This window comes from Lepeophtheirus salmonis, chromosome 9 (assembly GCF_016086655.4).
Source record: "Lepeophtheirus salmonis chromosome 9, UVic_Lsal_1.4, whole genome shotgun sequence".
NCBI lineage: Eukaryota > Metazoa > Arthropoda > Copepoda > Siphonostomatoida > Caligidae > Lepeophtheirus > Lepeophtheirus salmonis.
In genome coordinates, this window is record NC_052139.2 from 24,396,780 (window position 1) to 24,418,403 (window position 21,624).

The 21,624-nt window shown below is 35.2% G+C and overlaps 1 protein-coding gene across 4 annotated transcripts; it reads right to left on the reverse strand.

Moving 5' to 3' along the window:
• Nucleotides 1–10,387: 10,387 nt before the first annotated feature.
• On the reverse strand, nucleotides 10,388–19,168 carry LOC121123922 (zinc finger protein castor homolog 1). Of its 4 annotated transcripts, XM_040718983.2 has the most exons (14): nucleotides 18,762–19,168; nucleotides 17,660–18,565; nucleotides 16,427–17,010; nucleotides 15,761–16,365; nucleotides 15,510–15,675; nucleotides 15,116–15,439; nucleotides 14,788–14,976; nucleotides 14,590–14,604; nucleotides 13,132–13,642; nucleotides 12,813–13,078; nucleotides 12,110–12,747; nucleotides 11,780–12,018; nucleotides 11,540–11,719; nucleotides 10,388–11,465 (listed from the first exon to the last, which is right to left on the reverse strand). In XM_040718983.2, the coding sequence occupies exons 2-14, from the start codon at nucleotides 18,540–18,542 to the stop codon at nucleotides 11,233–11,235; spliced, it is 4,833 nt and encodes a 1,610-aa protein (XP_040574917.1). In that variant the 5' UTR covers nucleotides 18,543–18,565; nucleotides 18,762–19,168; the 3' UTR covers nucleotides 10,388–11,232. The 4 variants fall into 4 exon arrangements, with proteins under 4 accessions (XP_040574917.1, XP_040574918.1, XP_040574919.1 ...); XM_040718984.2 differs by lacking the exon at nucleotides 14,590–14,604; XM_040718985.2 differs by having other exon boundaries at nucleotides 10,388–11,719.
• Nucleotides 19,169–21,624: the final 2,456 nt, after the last annotated feature.

A 21,624-nucleotide genomic window follows, 5' to 3' on the forward strand; every position in this document is an offset into this window, starting at 1 on the left:
CTTCTTTAAAGGACTTAGAAGCTTTTCACACGGCAACGTCTTCAAAACGATAGTGGATTTGTTTTTATTCAGATTCAATAAATTCGTGTCCACACGGGGAAAAAATCTGCCTAAATTTAGCGGCTGTAGAATGTTGATGCATTTATTTTCAGTAATACTAAAACATCATAGTCAGAAGAAGAAAATGTCGACGAATAAAAATCCTGTGACTACTGTGCGGACGGATGTCGAAGTGTTAGGTTTGAGAAAAAATCATCCAATCTCAAAGAAAACATGGATTGGGAGTCGTACCGGACATACCGACAGATGTTGATTCAAGCAAGGATTTCCCACAAAATCTCAACTGACATCAAAATTAAAAAAACATTCGCTCTAAGTTCCGACACATAGTCAATTCAGGACGTTGAGGCAGACATGGGCGTGTGGTCTATATGTTTTTTCATATCTGCCATGAGATCTGGGGTGGATCACCAGCAAATACTTCGATTCCCAGTGGAATTGAAAGCTGGGACCTTCATGTGGACAATATTACTTGTCCAGACTCTTCTCGTTCATTACATCAGAGTAACCAATACAGTTAACAATCCTAGATGTTTGCTTCAAGGTTAATTCAATTGTAAATATTTAACAGGCATTCCCTAGATGACATTTTATATTCTAATCATTTTATTCTGTTATTAATGAAAACTAACCTCTCATAGGACTCAAAAGTTTAAGAGTCTTTTGATGTTTTTATCCAGAAAAATCTGAATATAAAGTGTCAAATGCTTAACATCATGCGCACAGATCAAAAAACAATGTTCAGAAGCTATGCTTAAGATGAGTACAAACATAGAGAGGCTCAACACAAGTGTCACAAGAAGTATTGATTTATTGAGGACTGTGTTGGAAAACAAGATGTCTGGTACTAATAGTCAATAGTCTTATAATTACTTTTTAATTGATAAATGAATAAAGAAACTTTAAATTTTGGAAATTAAGGATTACATTGAGCTAATACTAACGCATAATACAAATGTGGAAATTTGAAAATGTATACTATGGGTCTAGTTACTTAGTCTTCTTATTCTTCTAACTCTCTACATCATTACTTTCAGAAAAGTAACAATTGCACTGAGGTGATGATTGAGTATCCAAATCTATAGGTTTGTATATTGATTAAAAAGAGATGAATTGCAATTGCTCGACTCCTCTCCCTAACAATCTCAGGTACAAGTTGATGAGAGAGTCCAAAAGAATTCGCAGTCTGTTGTAATCTCTCTTCATCACTGAGTTAGTAAAGTACAAGCAACCGTCTTAATTGGACAAGTAGCACTTCTCATATTCGTATTGAGGACAAAGTTATTCTGTCAAAGCCAAAAGTGAAGCTCTGGACATACGAAAATCAGAATACTATTCCTCTTCACTTGTTACAGAAGGTCTAACCCAAAATCTACTTATAATTGTTCTCCGTTCGAATTAATCGATTAAGGAACCAAGCAATCCTTTAATACATTTTAATTTTTTTGATTATCCTAAATTTCATGTAGAATAATCAAGTTTTGAATCACAAACTGCACGTCTACACTCATTGATGAGCACTTAGTACAGCAATTTAATCTAATTCATAACTATAATTAGAGTGACGCTATCACCATTCACAATGTCGTCATGAACCATTTATGACGTCACTATTCCAAAAAAAATAACAGTGTTTTACGATTTTTCCACTCTAGAACCCGTTTTCAAACAATATCTTTTCCAATATGATAAAACGCCGGCTCCGTGTGGATACACGCTCAAACCGGAAAAATATTTTGCATTTTTATCAAAGAACGCTTATGCGTGGACGACCCCTTAATTAGTTATATCAAAAGGCTATCATACCGGTATAGGATTTTAAGGGTTTTTAGTGTCGTCCACTAAATATCCTAACAATCTCAACCCGCTCTATGATTTTTAGACTGAAACCCATTGTTAAATTCCAATTTTAAAACACAATTGACGTTATGAACAATTCATCAATAGAATCGTTATAGACCGAATTTTAAATCATACCAATCCAGACTGACATTGTGTTAAATGGATCCAAACTGATTTTTTCTTTGAGATCAGTCGAGATTGAACTTCTTTAAAGGTTAATTAGTTTCGTTCTCTAAATATCATAACAACCTCATGCCGGTCCAAGATTTTTAGATTGACACCCATTGAATAATTCACCACCCAACACTCCTAGGTATGTAACACTTTGGTATGTATTTCATTTTCACCTAATACATGGGATGTTGAAAGAACGAACGCTCTTAGTCATCATTATAAGCACTAATTATAATCATTGCTCAAAAACAAAGAAAAGGAATAGAAAAATAAACGTTTTTAACCCCCTTGTAATTAGCGAAAAAAAACCAAAAAAACAGCAACAACTTATTTTCATTTCTTCTTTATTCATTATGCATTGTTTCTGAAGGAGAAGAGTAACAATAACAGGGGGGGAAGAATAACAACATGATTCAAAATTATCAAAATACATACATAATAATATAACAAATTATTTAGGAACGGTTCATACGTTATGAAAAATGAAGGGTTTCCTTCTACAAAAGATATTTGCAATTAACCCTGGCTTTCATGAGTTTTTTTAATCTTTAATTTGAGTGGTTTGACGATATTTTGTCTCAAAAACTTTATGTATGTAACTGCAAATATGCATATTAAAAATGCAAATTTCTTACTACTGACCAAAGAGTCGTGTTGCAAACGCGTATATTCTCATCGAAAAAGTGCTAAAACCACTCTTGATTATTTTAAATTACAAATGTAAATCATTCCTTTTTATTTTTTATCCAAACATCAGGAAGAAGAGTCAATCCGTTACTTTGAATAAAGGTTGTTAAAATTCTCAATTGCCAACTAAAAAATTAAAAATATTCGATTTTGACCAATTTTCAAATAATAAGAAATTGTTCTTAAAAAGGGTTGGTACTTAGACTCCTGACTGGACTTATGTCAATATTTGCAACTCGACTTGAATTTACAGAGTGGAGACCCAAAACACAAAGTGACATGACTAAATTACGAAAATTGTATTTTTTATGGAATCCGGAAAAAAAAAACTCAAAAACAATTTGTGATATGTTGACATACTATATTTGGCTATATTTTTTATTCGATATGTACTCCTTCACAGACAATAAAAGACTCGGTTCACCCACGAACAGATTGGCAGCTCTTGATGATGAAGGCATGGCGTACACCGCAGTCAAGATCGCATCTCGGAGAGATGCCAAATTTGAATGAGTGGTACGGTGGAAATTCTTCTCCAAGACGCATCAAACTGCAAAGTCCAAGGGATGGAGAAAGGCCACATTGAAGCACCCCAGAAGTCTGTCAATTTGTTGTTGTAGAAGTTTTCACTCTTTTTGGCTGCATGCGTCAGTAATTGAGTGCTTGCCGTTGTAGGCAGTGGAGACGTCCTCAGTCTATGTAGCCTTCTCTGCACGGACATTGGGGAAGGGGAGATCCCAGACGCGGTGCCTTTATTGCTGTTGCTCGGACATTTTTATATAGGGAGATCGTGAATATAAACAAAACTTGTTTATTTTTGTTTCAGCCTTCGTTTGGTTGTGTAAAATAAGCCTAATAATCAAAAATAACTGGGATCAAATCATAATTAAATGCCACTGTCAGTTTTGAGGTAGTATCTTTTATTTTCTGAATACTTTAGCTGGACTCCATGAATGTATTCAAGGACATAGACTAGTGAGCAATGACTTGAAATAAATAAGTGTCTAATTGCAAAAAAAAAAAAATCAGAACATTCTTACATTTTAGAGGGCGCTAGGGTGTTAATTAACACCCATTTGCCACTTCATATTCAATCCCTTCCAAGAGGTGCATCTCCAATATTCTACCTAATGGGTACTCACTCCCTTCCGTATTTTCTCTCCAAGGAAGAAGTTCTGTATCTCTTAATAAGGAATAATAGGACCAAACACCAGTAACTTATGGGTGTGGACCCTCATAATGAGTAAGATACGATAATATGATGATGGGGTAACCTTCAAGATGGAACTAGGAATCGTTCCTAATATCTACATAGTTAGATAGATAGAATGTTACATATTATACGTAAAAGATATTATTATCATTTTCAATTAGGAGTTATAAGAAGTTAGATGTAATGAAAAATATGTATTATTATAATAATCCAAGACTCTCTTCTGTGTATATATAATATACAGTTTATCATATTTTTTTTCTTCTTTTTTTGTTTAAAAATTAAGATTCTTAAAGCACGATTTTTTTATAAGAAAGAAAGAGACTGGAAGAGACCCCCGACTGATTACCTTAAAAAATCATTACTTTTTTTGCATCAAATATGTGTGTATGAACATATATACTGTATATAGGTAACCAAACTTGGTTTTATGTAGTACTTACCGAGTGCGTAATTGAAAGCTAGACATTTTGAATCACGAAGTTTGATTTCGAACACTAAGGGAGCTAGGACATCAGCTAAACAATTTGCTGATGTTGGGATATGTGTTGAACCCATTTATAATCTTTAATATAGACTGCATCGACTGGGATGATGACCCTAATGCATCGCTGTTAGCTTTGAGCGGCTGTAATAATGTAATTGGGGATCATGGAGTTGCAATGCTCATCAACAGAAGCCTTGAGATGTCATGCCCTTGTCAGAAAGGCCCTGGCAAGTATGGAGTCTACATTGTTATCGGCCAGAACGTAATAATATTGCTATCTAAAATGGATTATGTAACCTTTGTTATGTGTGCTAGTGCACTATCTGGCTTAAAGTACCACATTCCCATACGGATCCAGTCCCAGATCCAGGGAATCAACTGATTCCTCAATATACCAACATAGTTAATAGCATTGAGGCTTACCTTGTTTTGAATTAGATTATTGTTATGGGATGTCCATTTAATGCAACAAATCCTAAACTGGGTACTTGTTATTCATCAGGAGGCTGACTTCATCTGGATGCCCATGCCGTCTTAAATGGCCTTCTGGATGTTGTAAATAGTCGGCCTACTTGTCTTAGTGAAGTTTTGGTTCTCTGTTGTTGAGTGTTCCGCAGGAAGTAGAATACTATTTCGATTATTTTATCTCTTTCTGAGGCCATTTTTCGATTGATCGTGTCAATTTTTTTGGAGGGGCGTGTCAATACACACAGTTATTCAGCTGATGGGAGGAATTAAAAATTCCTCTAATGTGTTTTCCTTATTCCTCTCTTTTATAAAATTCCAGATATCAACGACACACCCCGTATATACTACTCAAATATATGGAAAGAATTGGCTCATTTTGGGGGATACCTATGTATACATGTCTGTTTGTGTCTTAGAGATACAGTCATATCTTAGAATACGAGCAACATTTGTGATTAATAAGAAGTGTAATTCAACTCTTAAGAGAGCTTTAAAAGTAATTTCATTCATTGGTTGGTATCAATATGTCTAGTCACACATTAAAGAAATGGTTCTTGCATAGATGTCTACATAGGTGAAATGACCTTTTTTGAGTGAGTGAGTGATTAGAGCAATGTCTTAAAAAATGTATTCTGTCGTCATGGCCTAAAAGTGTGCCTGGACATATACAAGTGTTATCCTTTAGTAAATGTTCTCAAAAAATTATATTCAATAATGCAACTGATTAGTTTAATTATCTAATTAATGCACTTTAATATTTAAAAAGTTGGAGAAGCACTGATTTAGAGTATTGTAGCTTGCTACTAATTACCACAAAATGCTATCTAGATTAGGAAGTATGTGCACTTTTTGAGTAGTTACTATTCATGGGTCTAGTCAGAATAATTATGATTTTTGCATTAAGCTTAACAGTGTGGAATAAGTAAATGTGTTTTTAAATCAAAATGTATCATAGCGTCATATGACAAAAATTGTTCTATCACCAATGTCCTTGTCTAAACAAAGGTATAATGACCTTTGTGAAAAAGTGACAAAAGTGAGGAGACATACTAATAATTACATCAAAAAAGTACATCCATTTTCTTAGTAGTTGACGGGAAATCAGCTAGTGTTGGATTCGAATATTAGTAAAACTCGACTTTCTGATAATTGATCATGAACTCGCTCCGAAAGAAATATATATTTTTTAAGTATTTAGAACTTATATGTCAAATTTACTCAAAGGGACAATAAAGAAATAACTATTTTTGTAGCTAAAATATGAACATTTTAGCTACTAAATTACCTCAAATAATCTGTAAACGTAATCTGAGATTTGACTGTAATTCATAGAATCAAACGATAAAGTGAGATCGTAGGAATAATATGAATAGTATAATCTGTTTTGCTTTTGTTTTAAGACTGTTGACCTTTTGTACGGATTCCCGCCGTAAATAGTCTTGGGTTTTTCAAATTACATATTCTTATAAAATTATATTTTATTGTTCATTCGTTGTCTCCTTCCGGAGATTGTGTTTCGTTTTATATATACATATATAAAGGGGGGTAAGTTGATGATTGCATCACGTTTTTATATATATCTCTCTCTTGGTCATCATGTTTCCCTTCTCTCATCTGCAATTTACACATCTGCTTTGTATTGTCTAAAGAGCTGGACGCCAATCATTCATATAAATGTAGGACACACCTAATCACTCGCATTTTCACAATTCATTAATTCAGAACACTTTGAGTCTCTAGATAATATTATGTATGAATACAATTGTCCATTCAGCTCAACATATTATCTCCTTGTTCTTTCACATAGTTTAATCTTCTTTTACTTAGAGCCCAGGTCAGGGATGTCTAAGGTTAGGCGAATGAACAGGGTGAAGCCCATCACTGAACCGCCTGCTCATATCATATTTTAGCAACTTGTCCAAGTACACCTTATATATAATGGGCTGCATTGCAACTTGAAATATTTTAATGAGCCACATAACCTATTAAATTAAATTTGATGAAAAAAGACTTTTAGAGACATTTACATTTCAAATTTAGGACAAATTTAATTTTTGAAAGTCTAACACCCAAAAAAAAAAAAAAAAAAAAAAGACTAATCCGGCAACCCTGTTCAGAGGCATCAGCAAAGTTTATTTTTTACTATTTGAAAAAATTAATAACATTTCCTCCACTGCATAACTTGATGACCTTTTTTAGAAAAGAAATACTTAAAATATTTTTTTTGAACTCTGTTTTCTCATATTTTTTCCCCCCAGAGGGATAATTTTTCAAAAAATACTATTTAAAGTAAGAATAAGTAGTAGGCCGCACTTATGTTGGACATGCGTTATGTCAAAACGCTCTCAGACATGTCCAAGATTTTAAGAACGAACTTCAATGTTTCAGTATTAAAACAATACTGACATGATCAAAATCCATCAACAGAATCCGTGTAGACCAAATTTTAAATGAGGGCATATTTTTCTTTGAGTCTTTGAGACTGACCTAAACTAAGAACTGAACTAATTTGTTCCACTATAATCATGACAGTCTCAGACCAACCAAGAAATTTTAGACCAAAACCTAATGTTTACAACTTAAAACACAATTGACTTGAATGGAAATTCATCAATAGAATCGGTCTTGACTGAATTTTACAAGAGACGTCTCCAAATCGATGTTTGTAAGGCAGATCCAAATCCAATTTGTCTTTGAGTGAACTTCTTTAAGGGACTTAATTAGTTATGTCAAAGACCGGTCTAGGAGTTTCAGACCGAAGCCCAACACTAATATGAATGTAAGTAGTTCTTTGCACACAACACCACGCCTTGCTTCTTCTTCTTCTTCTCTGCCTTTGCCTTGGACACCACATATAATAGAATTTATGACCTCGAAAACTATGTACAATATGTTTTGTTTTTTCTTCTCTTCTTGCAAGAGAGTTTTTTTTTTTTAATTTTATTTTAATATATTATATTTTTTGCATTTCTTATCAATAATCTATGTAAATACAATATGTTTATTAATAAAATTAAAGAATAATTGAAAGAGTGCTCGACCCCTTATGTGATATTATAAAAATCTTATTTATTTATTTTTTACTCTTCAAGAAGAGAGATCTTCTTTTTTTTTTTTTTTCCTTATAGAAAAAGAGAAATGGGCCCCCCATTGTTTCCTTTAAACAAAAAAAAAAAAAAAAAAAAACACCTAAAAAAATCAGTTCATTATTTACTCCGTATTTTGTTTTTATTTATAAATAAAAATCGCGAAAAAAGAGTTTAATTTATATTTCTAAATAATACACTAATAACAAAAATAGCCATGTGTGGCGAATATATTTTATATTTTATGATTAATGACACTCTTCTGAACCTGTTCTATATAGCATGGTTAATAATAGGACCCCTCTACAAGATAGAACTTTACCCATTCTAACTTGTGTTTTCATTAGAGCTCTTTTTACCTTTTGGGCACCCCGCTGAGCCCCGTTTATTATGTTGAAGCACAAAAAATTACCATGAGTTTATGGAGGCCTGAATGACGTGAGTTCTACTTTGCGTTGAATGCACAGCCGAGTCCAAAATGAATATGTACTCCTAAATTAGAATTTGTCTACTGCAATTTATTCTCCTCAACTTGAGCAACATTTCCATTCACAACAAACAAAAGACAATACAGTGAGTAGTGCTCCCAATTGAATTAATCAATATGAGTGTAACCAAAAAATGTGTTTTTTCAGACCACACAATTCTTTTTTTTTTTTATTATTATTGGTAAAAAAAAAAAAAAAAGATTTCCATTAAGATTTGACTTTGCAGGCAAAAAAAAAAGAAGCAAAAAACCGGTTTATTTATTATTACTATTATTTAAATTGAAAATAATGAGACCCAAAAAAAAAAACCTTTTTTTTTTTGGGATGAATGCAAAATTATGGACTTCGTCTTGAGGTTAATTAGTAATAGTACTCATAATCCAACCATTAGTGGTAGCTACCAATAATAAAGGATTGGTTCTTGATCCCTTAAATACTTTAAGTTGCAAACATGAAACCGAGGAATATAAAAATAACTATTTAATATAATATTCGATGGGAATGTGTCAAACCGCAACTTGTTTTACAACTGCAACGATATTCTTGGTAATTGTGAGTATTTATTAGTGTAATGTTGCATCGGCACACCCGCTAAATGGATAATTAGTATCTTCAATGTCATGAACGAGTCAGCATGGGGACGGTTGACCGTTTTAGTAAGATTTTTCTTTGGGTAGCATTTTTGGGTTTTTAGGCAAAATTATTGACAACTTTGACAGTATTTTTTTTTTCTTTAGAGAAAAATAATCATTTTTGGAAGAACCAAAAGTAGACAAATTACCTTTTTTAGTTGTGACGACAAAAAGTTCCTTTTATCTAAATTATGACAGAATCCTTGTTTTTTCAATAAATTCGTGAATTTCAAAACTTTCACCCAAAAAAAAGAAAACCCCGACAATTTACCCACAATTTGTTTATTTCAAAATTGTCACCCAAAACGTTGCTTTTCAACAAATTTTCAAACAATTCGTTTATTTCAAAATAATAACAAAAATCCTTGACTTTTCGACAAATTTGCCAACAACTCTTTTGTCAGGAGGAGTAAAGCACTTTTCGACGGTGCTTGGTGCTTTTGCCTTTAACTATTTTGCCTTGGGACATTTCGCCTTAAATCCAATAAGCCTCAAGGATATTTCGCCTTCAAATATACATAAAGGAGTTTTATACGTCGTTACTGTTAATTTTTTTTTTTTTTTTTTTAAATTGATATTCCCTTTAATCTGTTAATCTAAATATGTACTGTGTACTACTATAAAACGCAATTTTCATTGGAATAATTAAGGAAGCATGATTTTTCCTCATATTATCCTTGTTCGTCAATCCATGAGTATTTTCTAACCTGAATTATGTCTAATGATTATTAATAATGGAGTAAAGATTAGCACTTCGTCCGCTCGAATCATTGTCCTCTTTTTTTTATTAGTTTAATTAGTCTACCAAATATGTCTCTGATTCGAACTAATTACATAGTGGTGGGATTTCGATAGTAGTTATGCATTGAGATTTTTGAACATAATTCTATCATTATGTATTTATATTTTAAGGCGAAATATTCTTGAAGCAAAATGTCCTGAGGTGAAATAGTTTAAGGCTAGAAAATAGATATCTAGTGCCCTTCCGACATAGCCCCTAGTCAGAGACCATCCCCAAGCTTTAATAATAATCAAGTAATTATAATATTGATGAACAACTATTTGATGATTTTTAGCCGGTATATTATAAATATTTAATTATATTTTAATATTTTGTTACATGCATTATTATCTGTCAAATTGTATGAACCATCTTGCAGGAAAATTGTCATATTTTTTTAAGCTTCATATAATATTGTCCAAGTCAAAAAAAAAAAAACATTCAAAGCTCAATAAACAGAGAGGAAATATTCATTTATATTATAGATATATATATATTTATTCAATTTTTATAGTCGTATATTTGTACAATTATAAAGTTCCCTAATTTGAAAGATGAATAAGAATTGAAAAGAAAAGAAACTGTATCAAATTTGACTGAAGGGGTAAGGGTGGGGGGAGGGTCAATGAAGCTTTGGTGCTTTATTTTATGTATATTAATATTAATTAAAATTAGACATCATATTTGTTTAAATGCATATATTATTATGTAAAATAAATTTAAACAACATTGGCAATTCAATTACGTATATCGTGAAGGGAAAAAGGAAGAAATTATGAATGTTTTTTTAAACAATGATTATTTGTCTTCTTTTGAGTGGGCGTGTGTGTGTGTGTGTGTCCTCGTTCAAAATGTTTATTTAAATGCTTTGGCTTAATGAATTAATTATATAAATGGTGATTATACATCATTCATATAATAGATAAATAATTAATTAAGAGAGAAAGTACTACTAAAATACTAAATCTACTAAATATTTGTTTTGAATATCTTATAAAACGCTACGAGAGTTTCTAAGTAAAATTGTACCAGAAAAACCGGGGAAAAGTGTACATACAAATTTGGCAAAGAATGAAATAATCCTTTTTTTTTTATATATAAAAAAAGTAGGGGGGTCGTCGTGAACTTATTTGAAGAAAGGAATAAATAATATTGATTATAAATAAAAGTAGATTTTCATGTTTTTCTATGGCACATTTACTTTACAAGATTTTTTGACTAATGTTACGTATTATTTTACTGATGTGTGTGTTGGTATATTTTTGCATTGAATGACGGCCTCACTACAAACATACCCATACCCAGCAACCACCTTTAAGATGGAGAATGATGTCCCATTGATGACGAGGAAGGAGTATTTTCCGAGGGATTCCCCAGAAATAAGGAGGCCGGTTCCGTGAGTGAATTATTGTTATTTCCAAAGACATCTCCTTCCCTCGACTGCTGTTGCTTCCATCTCCCACCAATACCCATAATTCCAGACCCTAGAAATCCACTTTGTAAAAGGAGGTTTAATCGTTGAGATGGCGATATTTGTGAGCTTCCATCTGTGATAAACCCAAAACGGAATATTGACATTTTTTACAGTGATAGTGAGTTTGTTTATTGTTATGTAGACAACCTTCAAATGAGCAGAATTGACTTGGAGAATATTTCTCGAATCCTGCTGACATGATGGAGTCCAGCTTTTGATGTTGACGGCGATGAGCCACGACTTTGTTTGTATCCGTACAGTAGTAATCGCATTTGAGGCAATGGAAATGACTTGAGCTCTTTTGAGTATCCCCAATCATCGGCACGACTAATCAAAGGAAGGAGTAGTTCAAAAAATTGACTTAGGTATGTTGAGTTTAACACTTACTCTTCATGTTGACAATGTTGTATTCACAGACATCCCGTCCGCAGGTCACACCTCTGAAGCCCTCAAATTCGTCACCACAAAGGGAATCCAGTCTTTCATGTCGAGCCGTGTGTTGCACAAATCGGGTTTTGTCGCAGAAACGATAATTGCAATCCTTTCTCATGCAATGGAAATGGGTTTGATGCTCGCGATAATTGCAAAACTCAAACCCGCAGTCCTCGTTGAAGCGAAAGGATCGTCTATGAGAAGGAAGAGCAAACGGGAAGAAGAGAGTTGATTGATATGCACTAGAGAATGAAACACTTCAAGTAGAAGAAAGAAAATTCTTACCTAAAGCGCATGTAGCCCTCGGGAACGGGTTCATCTTTATTTGTTTTCATGGAAGCGGCTTGTACCCGAAGTTTCTTGGCCTCTTCTTCATCGAGACAACGAGCACTAGGTGGACTACGAGATCGTTTACGTGCTTCTGCAATGTTGGGAGGGAGATGGGTCAAAGGATGTTGAACGGGATCATAGGAGGGTAGTTTGGACTTGGTTCCCGTTGGAGAGTTGGTGTCTCCTCCAAATGACGGAAATCCTGGGAGCATCATGTTAGGAGGGAGAAAGGAAGGAAAGCTCGATGGAGTGGTTGAAGTTGAATTGGAGAGTGAGGGAGGGGGCGTGGATCCAAAAGAGGAGCGGAGAAAGTTTGGAAAATTGAAGGGTAGTGGAGATGTGCTGGACTTTGGAACAGGACTACTGGCCAAGGGATTGCTATGAGAGGCATTGCTGCTACTGATAATGTTGTTTGAGGCTGGAGGTGAACTACAGGGAGGACTGCTTGGAGCAACAATCAATTCCTTGGGAACAAGTGCCTCTTGAGGAAGAGGTTGCTTTGTTTCTTGAAGGATAGAAGCAATGGAGGGCTTTGCATTTTCAGCTGTGTGTTTCTTGAGATGAACCTCCAATTTATCTCTCTCCGTGAAACCCTAGGGCCAAAGTGTTAAGATAAATTGAGCCTCACAATGAATGACAGGGAATTCCTCCTTCTTACCTGATTACAGAAATTACAGTGATAGTGAGGCCGACGTTTGAGTTTGCAGAAAGGTCGACCACAAGATTCTTCTTCTGGCTCAGGTCCAAAGAGAGGATGAGCAGAGATGTCTCCAACTATGTCTTTGCTTGCCTGCAAAAGTTTTGCAAGCGCACTCTCGGTAGGATGTGTACTTCCAGAGCCGCCCTGGTCTTGACGGCCAAATGAAACCATAAAATTAACTCCAAACTTTGACTTTAAACTCACAGGGGGACTCGTTTCCTCATCTAAAAAATATACAAATGAGATAAAAAAGAAGAATACTTGTGCAACAACTTACTGGAGGGTTCATTTCGGGGTGGACTCAAGTCCTGACGAATAACTGGGCCTTGGGGCATCGACGTAGGGAAGGCAGTAAGTGGATAGTAAGTTCCCTTGGACTTGATGAGTCCTTTAGGAGATGCTGTGTCATCCCTATTCATTCCTTCAGGGTCAGATGGTGATTTTGCCAGAGAGGAAGATCCAGGCGAGTCCGGAGATCCAATCAATTGACTAGCCATGGCAGGAAGGCCTCCAAGAGGGGCTGAAAGAGTTTTGAGAGAGTTTGAAGCAGCAGATGACAATTTAGAGAGAGCTTCACTGGAGAGTGGACTAAGGTGATGATGGTGAGAGTGATTATTATTGATAGCATTGATGTTGGTGGTGGGAGTAGTTGTTTGTTGATGGTGGTGAGGAATGGTGATTGGGGATATGGAGGAGGCTTGAAGGTGTTGTCCCGGCTTAGGAAGTTTGAAGCTGGTGAATACAGCTTGGGGTGAGTTGTCCAAGCCACCCATTCCATTTCCAGGGATCTAGAAAAAGAAGAACATTATGCACATTTGATATTAGGGATTAATGTTTTAGAGAGAGATCTCAAAGACAGAGAAAGATATGTAGGAGGAAAAACACGTGTTAACAATAGATTTTTCCCTGCTTCTATTACTGCGTTTTATTATGTTTATTTTTGTTATTGTTATTATTATTATTATTATTATTACTGCACAAAGATAGAGAGAAACCGTAACAAAGCAATTTGTAAAGGATCTTTTTTCTAAAAAAACAAAAATAAGTGCCCCGGAATGATGATTGACCGTACTCCTTCCAGAACCAGGATTATAAAAAAGAGTCGGAGAAGGACAAGTAGAAAGTGGTGTTGTGTGGGGCATTATCTAGGACCCCCGTCCAGCCCATATCAGTTCTTAAAGAAAGTAAAATGCATCCCTCATGAGGTCATTTAGAGTTGTATATAACATGTCGTGTACAAGTTGCAACTTTTCCGTTTTAAAATACATTACTACTTAATGACCAACTATTATTATCTTTACATGATTAATGATTAAACTTTGGGCATTGGAACTTTATACTGTGCCATAGGATACATCTATTAAAATAGTAAAAATTACCCCATTAATTCTAAGTCCTGTTTTCCTTCATTGAAAATGAGTCATCTCAATTTTTGCTTGCAACTTGTAGACAACAATTATATAATTAAATATAAATAAAATATATGTAGACTTAATATAAAAAAATGGATACTATCGACGTTTTTTTCGTTTGTTTGTTTGAAAAAATTAAAGGACCGATGTGTCCTAAGACAAATAAATTGCGACCAACACAACACTAATAGTGAAAAGGTACTAAATTATGATAGACAGATAAACAAAGAGATAGACACCCCCATTCAATTTATGTATGTACATTATGAGCGGTTAAAATTAAGGGTAAATACAACCGTGTGTCTTTGGTTGTTGATCCTTACATTTTCATTCCAGACCTTTTAGTGTTTTTTCCGAATGAGAGAAGAGACAAAGGAGAATGAATAACCAAAATAGAGAGAAGAGAAAAAAATTGTAGGAACTTTGAGAAAATTGAAGGAAACAAAAAACAACAAAAAAAGGGATCGTGTCCGAATCCCTTTTAATCCGGGATAAATTATATAAAAAAGAAGAGATCTTACCTCCACAACGCGATTCTTGGGGGGACGTCCCCGCTTTCTTTTAAACATGGTATCCACGTTTGTGGTTTGGGTCATGGAGATGGGCTCGACTTTATTTAAATTCCATTTACGAGTATACTCGTGGATTTTGTAGTGCTCTAAGCGTTTAAAGGGAGACTCGCTATTGAAAATGATTTCGTTGCAATTGTCCTGTAAAGACAGAGAGAGAGAGAAAAAAAACCATGAGTGCGACTCTACGCAGTACGATATACACAGGGGGGTAATGAGTTATTCCTCCCCTTGATGAGACATCCCTTGTTCCTTCAAGGCAAGACAGACGACGACTTACCCATTTGCAATGAAAATGAAGTATTTTATTGATACATTTCTCGGGACAGAATAAAACACGCTTCTCTTCATTTTCCCTATAGTCTTCCTCTTCTTCATCCAGATCAATGGGATCCCCACGGGTGAAAAAGGCATCAGAGACCTGATCTTGTAGATAATGACTTCGACCATGGTCTTTGACTCCGTCATCGCTTCGGAAAATGGATTCACAGCCCTCATCTTTGCAATGATAATGCTCTGACTCTTCCATGTCACAGTTTTGGAAGCCACAGATCTCAGAGGCCTCGAAATGTAGGAGATAATTGCGCCAGGCATCCTCAGGAATCTGTTATAGGAAGAAGAAGAAAAAAAAGATGATGTTAAGCGAAGGGGTTGGATAAAAGAAAGCATCTTACTCTGTCTTTGAGCATGTCAGTGGGTGGAAATACATTTGGAGGAGGTGCATTGGCATCCCTTGAGATATATGAAGAGGCAACTGCGGCAGCGGAGAGGGTTGAGTCCCCTCTGAAGGGAGAATAGGAAGGAGGAGGCGGGTGGGATGATAAGGAGCCTTTTAAATTCCTACAAATCAGAGTAGAGAAAAATTATAATAAAATTCGTGAGGGAAAAAAGGGGTATTTATTTTCTTCTCTTTTTCTTGACTTACTTGAGGAAGGAGGCGTCTCTCCGCTCATGCTTTCTCTTGTGAGTAAGGAGCTCCCCACTAGAGTTGAGGACATACCCACATCCCTCTCGAATACAATGAATATGATTGGTTTTGCTGGAATAGATACACTCTGAGTAGCCACAGGGATCCTGTTTTGTGTATTTTCGAAATCCATCCTCGTTCATCTGTTCGTCCTTCATATGATAGCTTTTGTGCTTCTCCATGTCAGCCTTGTTCTTAAAAATAAATTGACAGCCGAGGCGATTACAATGAAAATGAGTGGTTTTCTGAGATCGAAAGGGACAAATAGGAGAGTTACAGTCCTCATGTCCCCGATAGCGAAGAAATCCCTCTCTCTGAATTGCATTGTCTTTGCGATGATAGTTGAAATGCATTTGAACATCAGACGTAGAGATGTAGCATTTGTCGCAGGACTCGGATTGGATGCAATGATAATGGGTTTGCTTACGATTGTGTTGACAGCCAGGGAACTGATCTGTACAGTCATCCATGGGCGTCACTCGACGGAAACCATATTTGTAGGCTTCATCCAGTTTTTGATGCCATTTGGCATGTCGGATCATTTCCTCCTTCTTTGCAAAGACCTAGGAGAAGAGATAGAAATAAGGATTATCATTGAGGTGAACCATTGCTAAGGGAACTCACTCGATTGCGACACATAAAGACGGTGCAGTGAAAGTGTTCTCTGTAATTGAGATCCTTGCAGCTACTTGAGCCACAGTCGGATGCAGAAGAGAATCGCTTGAAATAGCGAGTATAGTCTGCGGATGAGGTTTTGCTTCCTGGGAGGATCCCAGCAAGTAGATGGGTTGAGAGACATGGCTGTTGTTGAGATGGCATTGAGAGACGGGGAGAGAGGGCTGATGGGGAGGAGGAACAAGAGGACTCATTGAGGGATGCAAGGGAGAGGAAGGGGTGAGGGGGTGTCTTGGAAGAAGAGCACGAAGGATCAACCGCAGAGGAGGATGAGAGGGAAAAACGGGATTGATCAGATGATTTGGGGGTTCTAGGAGGGGTTGGAGGATGATGAGAGGCTCCTCCTCCTGGGAGTGTGACCCTTGAGCTGTTATTACTACTCAGACTGAGTAATGCATTGGATAAAAGGCCTCCAGGAAAGGTAGGGGGAACTTGGAGAGGCCTGTTATTGCTCTCTCCAGAGGATGAGATGAGGGGTTGTGAAGAGGGGGTTGTGTGAGCGGACACTCCAGAGCCGCTATTGTTGTTATTACCTACATGGATTAGTTATAAATACATTAATTATATATCGATAGTAATAGAAAAAAAGAGGGGGGGGGGGAAACAAAATACTTGGCAAAACAAAGAGTTGTTTTATTATGTATCAGTGCCTCACAAAGAATTAACTTCCTTGACTTCTGATGAAAACCTTTTTTGGATGATTTAAATGTCTTATATTGAGTCTCTTCCCACGGCCTTTTGGCTTTTTTCCCCTATATATATGTTGGTTTTTTTTTTTTACATTTATTTGGAAGAAATTGTGGGATTTTAGAGTGAATTGTGTCTCTGATTTTCTCAGTAGTAGTAATATCATTGATTTTGAATGCAAAAAGGTGTACATACTACTACTACAAGAGAAGAAGACGGAGCAGAAACGAGATTTGGAGCTGTATGATGTGTGTGCAAATTACAGTCTGCTCTAAGGTCAGTTGACTTCTGCCTTCTACCGTGAGAAAACAAACAAAAGTAGGTGTTTTCAGATACACACACACACATAGACATAATAAGTAAAAGAACTACTAGTAGTCGTCGTCATTATATTTGACCTTTCTCCCCCCTCCTTAATTTATTTTATTTTCTCAGATAATTATTAAAGTGAAGTTCAAAAGGTTTCAGTCTAAATATGATGATGTGAGTGCTTACCTGAGAAATTTTGAGCATTTTTCGCAATGAGTTCAGCCAATTCTGGAGGAACCCCATAGAGTTTAAGGATTTCTTGAAAGGCTTCCTTCATGGCATCAACTCCCCCTACACCGACACCTGAAAAAGGATTAGTCCCCGAAGGAGGTGGAAGGAGACCCCCAAGTTGAGGAGGAGTAGAGTTTCCTCCTCCCCCATAAAGGACGTCACGGCTCACAAGGGAGAGTTTTTGTGCCTGATGTTCACTAGAGAGAGAAGGCTTGGAGAGATCCATGGGTAAGCCGCCGGCAATGGATACGGCAGGAACTCCTCCAAGATCCTTGCTCTCCGGAGATCCCTCTTCTAATTTGCGAGGTAGAAGCGACTTGTTAAAGTTCATGTAGCTGCTCAGATTTAGAGGGCTCTCTTCTTCTTCGACTCCGTCGTCTTCGTCTTCGGGATTCGAGGAACTATTCTGATTGTGGTTATACACAATGTTTCGAGGTCTAAAGTTTTTCCGCTTATTAACACGAGAGCTCCCAACAGAGGAACAGAGAGAATTGTTTTTGAGGGATTCATTGTCATTGGACTCGTTGTCCTCACGAAGAAGAAGTCTCTCATCATAGTCCATGGAGTCGTCGTCATCATCCAGAGGCGGAGGTGGGGGTAGACGATCCTCTTCGGACTCATCGTCGTCCTCTTCCATAGGAGGGAGATCTTCTTCATCAGACTCCAGAGATCGGACAACACCATGTTCACTCCCTACTTCTGGTGTATCCTCTCCATGAGGGGAATCTGATGCAAGGGTCATGCTGCTCTTTGAGGATGTGGGGAGTAGATGATGACTGAAGGAGGCTGAAGCAGAGGAAGTGGAGGACGATGAGGCTGTACTCAAATATAAGGACATTCTTTGACGGAAAGGATCACCACCTAAAATAAAATAAATAAATCTTGTATCAAAAAATATACAAAGAAATCACATATATATTTCTGTCAAAACATGACTTGAACAGCAACTAATAATAATTAAAAAACATCAATTAAGAGTCAAATTACATTGTTACACTTCATATTTCAACATGTACATAGACACTTAGACATCAATGACTTGATGATATCTTCTTACCTTCTTCATTGACAATGGAGCCTTCTTAAGTGATATTAATAATAATTAATATTTATTAACTATTATTAATCTCCTCTCGCACTCAACCAACAAACTAAACAACAACTTTTTTAAATAATAATATGAATGACTATTTAAACACAGCACATCACACTAAAAAAACATTATTTTTAATGTAAAAAAATTGTTAATAACGACGATTAAATATTTTTATTTCGCTCAGGATCCGTCTATTGCCTACATCGGCCGGGCACTGAATATGTATTACTTTTTTTTTAACACAAAAATTATCCAAAAAAAAAACAGCAACGGGAATCAAAAAAATGTATTTAATTTTTTTTTTTTTTTAATATTTAAGGTCGGGCAAGCGGAGCGCGAGTTCCTTCAGCTCTGCTCCTGCACACTCTTCCTTTTTTTACGTTATTTTGCATTATGAGATTTTTTCCCCCTTTACGTGAAAAATAACGTCTACAAAACCCTTTTTTTTTTTTTTGTCCGATGCGGCTGTATATATATATTTTTTTACAGAAAAAGAGAAGAGCGTGCTTTCCCCAGCGCACGCACGCCCGCTCCCCAACTACTAGTACGACTACTTACTCCTTTTTAATAATAACAATATATAATTCAATTTCCCGTATTTTTTGTGTATATTTTTTTTGTAACAAAATAATATTATTATTTCACGAAGGGTTCTACGCAGATCGTCCATTCCATCCGACAAAAATGACGGGAGATGAGTAATTAGTTTGACGACGAAAAAAAAAAAAAAAAAATTTCCCTTTTTAAATAACATAATATTCGTTTTAATTTATAGTTTTGAATCTCTGACAAACTGTCATAGAAATATTCATAAGTCGTCTTTTTCCTTTTTAAATACTAACAGTTATAGAAAAATCTACTAATTTTTGAAAATAAAAATATTTCAAAGATGGAATTTAAAAATAATAATAAAAAAACACTAAGTTAATAACAATAATAATGAAATTTGAGACGACTTTGAAGTTTTATTAATATTATTAGTATTTGTGTTTTAACAATTTTTGACCGTATTTATGAATTGTGATATAATACTCCTCGTAATGTCCTCCTCTCCTTAAGAAGAATAATAAAAGCTTTCTACGACCCCAAAAAATGCACATACGTTCTGCCTACCAATGAAGAAGTGGGGGGGGAGGTAAAGAACTTTTCATCATGAAGTGACTGACTGAGTAGTAGTTATTATTTGTCATCATCTATCAAAAAACAATAAAAAAATGATGATAAATATGACCAAAAATGGACGTTTTAATCTTTTAACATTCTTTATAGGTACATTTTTCCACTAAAAAGGTAACAAACTCCAGTCACCCTTTTACCAGCAGCTACATATAACCATGATAAAATAAAAAATTAAAATTCCATCGATAAAAAAATAATAAATATCAATATCAAGCATATTGAGGGAGTGCAAATCAAGAGCAGAAAAGATTGCCTTTGATTACCTCTCTACGTTTTCCCTTTTTTACCCTTTAGTTCTAGATTTATAAATAATAACTGACATGTGCCCCTACTAATAAATTAATCAATTATGCCCTGAGAATCATAAATTATTATCAAGACTGACGTGAATCTCACTAAAAATTCCCAAGGATATACTGGCTTTGACTATAGTTAAAGGTTGCAACCTTTTGTTTAGTTTTCTAGCAAATATGTACGGAACAGAGATTGTTGGATGTTGACGTTACATACATACGGGGGATGATTTTTATTAAAATGTAGGGATCTTGGGATTTTGTTGGAGTTGTTGCAGAATGATAATTTTAATTATATCTTCAAAGATTGTTTATCTATGAGTTAAACACCTCGTTCAAAACTATTTTTCGTTTGTCTGATTTTAACTGAGGCTAAAAAATCGTTTGAAAATGAGTGGGATTTCATGACGAGTGAACACACTCTTTCGACACAGATTTTGATACTTTTTGGTCAGGACAGCGGCGTCCGCAGCATTAAATTTTGGGAGGCTTGGTTTTTGGATTTTTTTGTACAAAAAAATTTCAAAAATTCAATTTTTAGGGGAAAAAATTAAAGTCTAACTTTCAAAACTGATTTTTTTTTTTTTCCTTTTTTCACTTAAAATTTTTCTATGAAGAGTACCAGATTTAATTTATATTTGATAAAAGATATTGACAAACGCTCAAAAAATACTATGAACACATTATTGCAAAATATACAAAATGACTCACCAGTCAAGCTTCAAAATTGATTTTGCCAATTTCATACAAGAACTTTAACCTACTCTTATTTTATTCGTGTACAAAAGATACGATTGATATCTCAATGGAAAATTCTTCATTCAGACTGGAAAAGGTAATAAACGCCCATAATAGTGAATTGAATAGTTGAATATTATTTTTTTTTTTTTCAAGTACTTATCATCATTATTTTATTCTCGAGGAGAGAACAGTAAAGTATTGAGTAGCTACGTGTGATTGTTCTCTTCTATATGAATACAACAAAGTTGCTCTGTTCGTCGTCAACCCTTCAAAACTCCGGGGAATACCAGTGCGACAATTAAATATTCCTTACACGATGTAACAAAATTCAGGTCTTGGAACACCTCCAGGATGAACCCCACATTTATAATAGATATTGAGGCTGTTTAGCATGAAAATGACCATTAAAACCTTCAAAAATCAAAGGGGTAGCCTTTAAAGACCTTTTAAAAATCATATTTTCGAGTGTAATTAGGATTTAGAAACGTATTTTGACGTAGATTTTAATCAAAGTGAGTAGTGACATTTTGCACTATTTTAAAAATTTATTATTAATAATATATATCAATCTTTTTTAAACTATTTATAGATAATTACTAATGAATTAGTTC

Excerpts from the sequence above, each read along its gene's own strand:
- LOC121123922 (XM_040718983.2), bottom strand. The coding sequence starts at position 18,542 with ATGTCCTTATATTTGAGTACAGCCTCATCGTCCTCCACTTCCTCTGCT. Across the intron at positions 17,011-17,659 it reads AAATGCTCAAAATTTCTCAG|GTAATAACAACAATAGCGGC; the intron begins GTAAGCACTCAC and ends TAATCCATGTAG. Across the intron at positions 15,676-15,760 it reads AGAGACGCCTCCTTCCTCAA|GAATTTAAAAGGCTCCTTAT; the intron begins GTAAGTCAAGAA and ends TCTGATTTGTAG.